Source organism: Anabrus simplex, chromosome X (genome assembly GCF_040414725.1).
Source record: "Anabrus simplex isolate iqAnaSimp1 chromosome X, ASM4041472v1, whole genome shotgun sequence".
In the NCBI taxonomy this organism is placed as follows: domain Eukaryota; kingdom Metazoa; phylum Arthropoda; class Insecta; order Orthoptera; family Tettigoniidae; genus Anabrus; species Anabrus simplex.
The window spans coordinates 135,320,507-135,324,434 of record NC_090279.1 but is presented as its reverse complement, the minus strand read 5'-3'; the positions used below and the strand labels follow the sequence as shown (position 1 = coordinate 135,324,434).

The window sequence follows — 3,928 nt, the reverse complement described above, 5'->3', positions numbered from 1 at the left end:
TCGAGACCCGAGGTGAGCTATAGAGATCATCAACCTCCGGACGGCGGATCATCTAGTTTTAGGTGTAGTGTGTGCAGTGAAATCTTGGCTAGGAAGTTGGACCTCTTGCGACATCTGAAGAGACACAAAGAAGATCGACCCTTCAAATGCGATCACTGCGGAAAGGTGTTATGTAGCCGAAGCAGTTTGTCGAAATACCTCAGGATCCACCCGCTCCAAGTGTGCGGATTTTCTGATAAATGCTTTACAAAGAGGAAAATGTTGACAGGGGACACGAGATTGCATAAAGGTGGGATTATAAACGATTGCTCAGTAACCCATACAAATTTCAGGAAAAGGCCGGGCGTAATGCGGTCTCACACGAGCGAGAACCGATATTGTTGCAACGTCTGTAGCAAGTCATTCATACAGAAAGGCAGTCTGACCGATCATAAGCGGTCCCGTATAGGCGAGAAGCCATATAGTTGCAATGTCTGTGACAAATCATTCGCAAAGAAAGGCAAACTGACCGATCATATGCGGACCCATACAGGCGAGAAGCCTTACAGCTGCAATGTCTGCAGCAAATCATTCATACAGAAAGGCGGTCTAACCAGTCATATACGGACCCATACAGGCGAGAAGCCTTACAGTTGCAATGTCTGTAGCAAATCATTCATACAGAAAGGCAGTCTAACCGGTCATATGCGGACCCATACAGGCGAGAAGCCATTCAGCTGCAATGTCTGTGGCAAATCATTCATAAGGAGAGGTAAACTAACCGAACATATGCGAACCCATACAGGCGAGAAGCTTCACAGCTGCAATGTCTGTGGCAAATCATTCACAAGCAAAGGCAGTCTGACCGATCATATGTGGGCCCATACAGGCCAGAAGCCTTACAGGTGCAATGTCTGTTGCAAATCATTCATAAAGAGAGGTACACTAAACGAACATATGCGGGCCCATACAGGGGAGAAGCCGTACAGGTGCAATGTCTGTGGCAAAGCATTCACAAGCAAAAGTAGTCGGGCAGTTCATATGCGGACCCACACAGGCGAAAAGCCATACAGCTGTAATGTCTGTGGCAAATCATTCATACAGACAGGTAAACTAACCGTACATATACGGACCCATACAGGCGAGAAGCCATTCAGCTGCAATGTCTGTGGCAAATCATTCATAAGGAGAGGTAAACTAACCGAACATATGCGGACCCATACAGGCGAGAAGCTTCACAGGTGCAATGTCTGTGGTAAATCATACACACGCAAAGGCACTCTGACGGATCATATGCGGGCCCATACAGGCGAGAAGCCTTACAGCTGCAATGTCTGTTGCAAATCATTCATAAAGAGAGTTACACTAAACGAACACATGCGGACCCATACAGGAGAGAAGCCTCACAATTGCAATGTCTGTGGCAAATCATTCACAAGCAAAAACAGTCTGACAGTTCATATGCGGACCCACACAGGCGAGAAGCCATACAGTTGTAATGTCTGTGACAAATCATTCATAGAGACAGCAAAACTAAGCGTACATATGCGGACCCATACAGGCGAGAAGCCTTACAGCTGCAATGTCTGTCGCAAATCATTCACAAGCAAAAACAGTCTGACAGTTCATATGCGAACCCACACAGGCGAGAAGCCATACAGTTGTAATGTCTGTGGCAAATCATTCATACAGACAGGTAAACTAACCGTACATGTGCGGACCCATACAGGCGAGAAGCCTTACAGCTGCAATGTCTGTGGCAAATCATTCATAAGGAGAGGCAAACTTACCGAACATATGCGGAGACATACAGGTGAGTCATAAAGAGCGGCAAACTAACCAAACATATGCAGACCCATACAGGCGAGAAACCTTACAGCAGCAATGTCTGTGGCAAATCATTCATACAGAAAGGCAGTGTAACCTGTCATATGCGGACCCATACAGGCGAGAAGCCAACAGCTGCTATATCTGTGGCAAATCATTCACAAAGAAAGGCAGTCTGACCTAACTGTTCATATGCGGACACAACCAGAAGTGAAGCCATACTGTTGCAAAGTTTATTCCACTGAAGCACAACTTGTAGGATTCCAGCAAGATATAGCAGATATCCTGGATTCAGTAGATCAATGGTCTGTATCGCGACTGACCTCTCTAAGGCATTTGATAGGGTAGATCATGGGAGACTACTGGCCAAAATGAGTGCAATTGGACTGGATGAAAGAGTGACTGAATGGGTGGCTCTGTTCTTAGAAAATAGAACTCAGAGAATTATAGTAGGTGAAACTTTATCTGGCCCTGTAACAATTCAGAGGGGAATTCCTCAAGGCAGTGTTATTGGACCTTTATGTTTTCTTATATATACCAATGATATGTGTAAGGAAGTGGAATCAGAGATAAGGCTTTTCGCAGATGATGTTATTCTGTACAGAGTAATAAATAAGTTACAAGATTGTGAGCAACTGCAAAATGATCTCGATAATGTCGGGTTGTTGCATTTTCAGATTAAAGCTCGCAAATGGGCTGTTTTCATTCAGTAATGGCTACTATACCCCACCCATATCCAATCCCTCCTTCAACGCTAACGCCCCTTCCTCCCCAACATCAATAACCGAACCACCGCCGTCTCAATCTATATATGTAGGATTGAGACGGCAGTGAAGCGAACTGCCGAACCTTACCCCCTCCACTACCACGTGCAAGGGTTTGACAGCGGCATAGGTCCTACCCTTCTGAGGGCCCGGCTCAGACTGAATACTTTTGCCCTCCACCCGCGTAGGCGCGCTGTTGTACATCACGTCATTCACCCTAAGCCCACGTGACGAATACGGCAGCTCCTATTGGTAGCAACACCTTCCGATTGCTATTGATCGATTTGAGTTTGACAACTTGGACCGCGTGGGACGACCACGTTTTTGACGTTTGTGACATTTTGCTTTACTTTGATTTGTATGCGTATACCTGTTATATTCGTTTGCGTGGTTGAAGAAAAAGTACAAGATATTTGAGGTATGCATCCTTACTGTTCTTGTTTTACTAATCTCCTGAGGCCAGAACATGAAAACATACCACACCAAGGCAAGTGAATTTCGGATAATTTGAAACACAAGTGCGGCCAGTATCCAGTATTCGGGAGATAGTAGTTTCAAACCCCACTATCGGAAGCCCTGAAAATGGTTTTCTGTGGTTCCCATTTTCACACCAGCAAATACTGGGGCTGTACCTTAATTAAGGCCACGGCTGCTTCCTTCCTATTCCTTGGCCTTTCTTGTCCCATCATCGCCATTAGACCTATCTGTGTCGGTGCAACGTAAAGCAACTAGCCTTATCATAGTTGTCCCCCTGTGGGTAGGGCCAGTAGAATAAGAGCCACAGCATCCTCTGCCTGCTGTAAGAGACGAATAAAACGGGTCCCATGTGGGCTCTGCACTTGGGAGCTTGGGTAGGCGACCACGGAGCCCTTAATTGAATTTTGGCACTGCTTCCGCTTACTTGTGCCACGCTCCCCACTTTCATCTATCCTATCTGATCTACCTCGATCACGACCTGTTCTTTTCTGCCCCCGATTGTATTATGTATGTAGGCCTACGGAGTCTTATTTTCCCTCCATGGCCCTGGGCCTCCTTAGCTGATACCATCATTTTTCCTGGTGTCAGCCCCCTTCCATTTCTTCTCTCCGATTACTAATATATATAGGGGATGGTTGCCTAGTTGTACTTTCTCTTAAAACCATGAACTATATTTTAGGCCCTTTTAATCAACAAGCATCATCATCTTAAGCAAGGAGATTTGTGGTGAGGGCAAGATGTTTGGTGGCCATGACATATACTAGGAACTGTCCCATCATTCGCCTTACTGCAGGCGACAGGAAAAACCATTCTGAGGACAGCCAGTGGTAGGGGAACAGCCCGTTTCTGTGTCCCAAATGCAGAGGTGTAGAAACACGGTG

General features: G+C 46.0%; 1 protein-coding gene across 1 annotated transcript; it reads left to right on the top strand.

The window, feature by feature from the left end:
- The first annotated feature begins 348 nt into the window (after nt 1-348).
- LOC137503356 (zinc finger protein 569-like) lies at nt 349-1,803 on the top strand. The gene is made up of 2 exons (XM_068230913.1): nt 349-784; nt 869-1,803. Exons 1-2 carry the CDS (start codon nt 349-351, stop codon nt 1,801-1,803), a joined length of 1,371 nt encoding a protein of 456 aa, XP_068087014.1.
- The last annotated feature ends 2,125 nt before the right edge of the window (nt 1,804-3,928 follow it).

Coding starts and splice junctions, on each gene's coding strand:
- LOC137503356 (XM_068230913.1), top strand. CDS start 349: ATGCGGTCTCACACGAGCGAGAACCGATATTGTTGCAACGTCTGTAGC. Junction 785..868: donor ACATATGCGAACCCATACAG/GCGAGAAGCTTC, acceptor GGGCCCATACAG/GCCAGAAGCCTTACAGGTGC.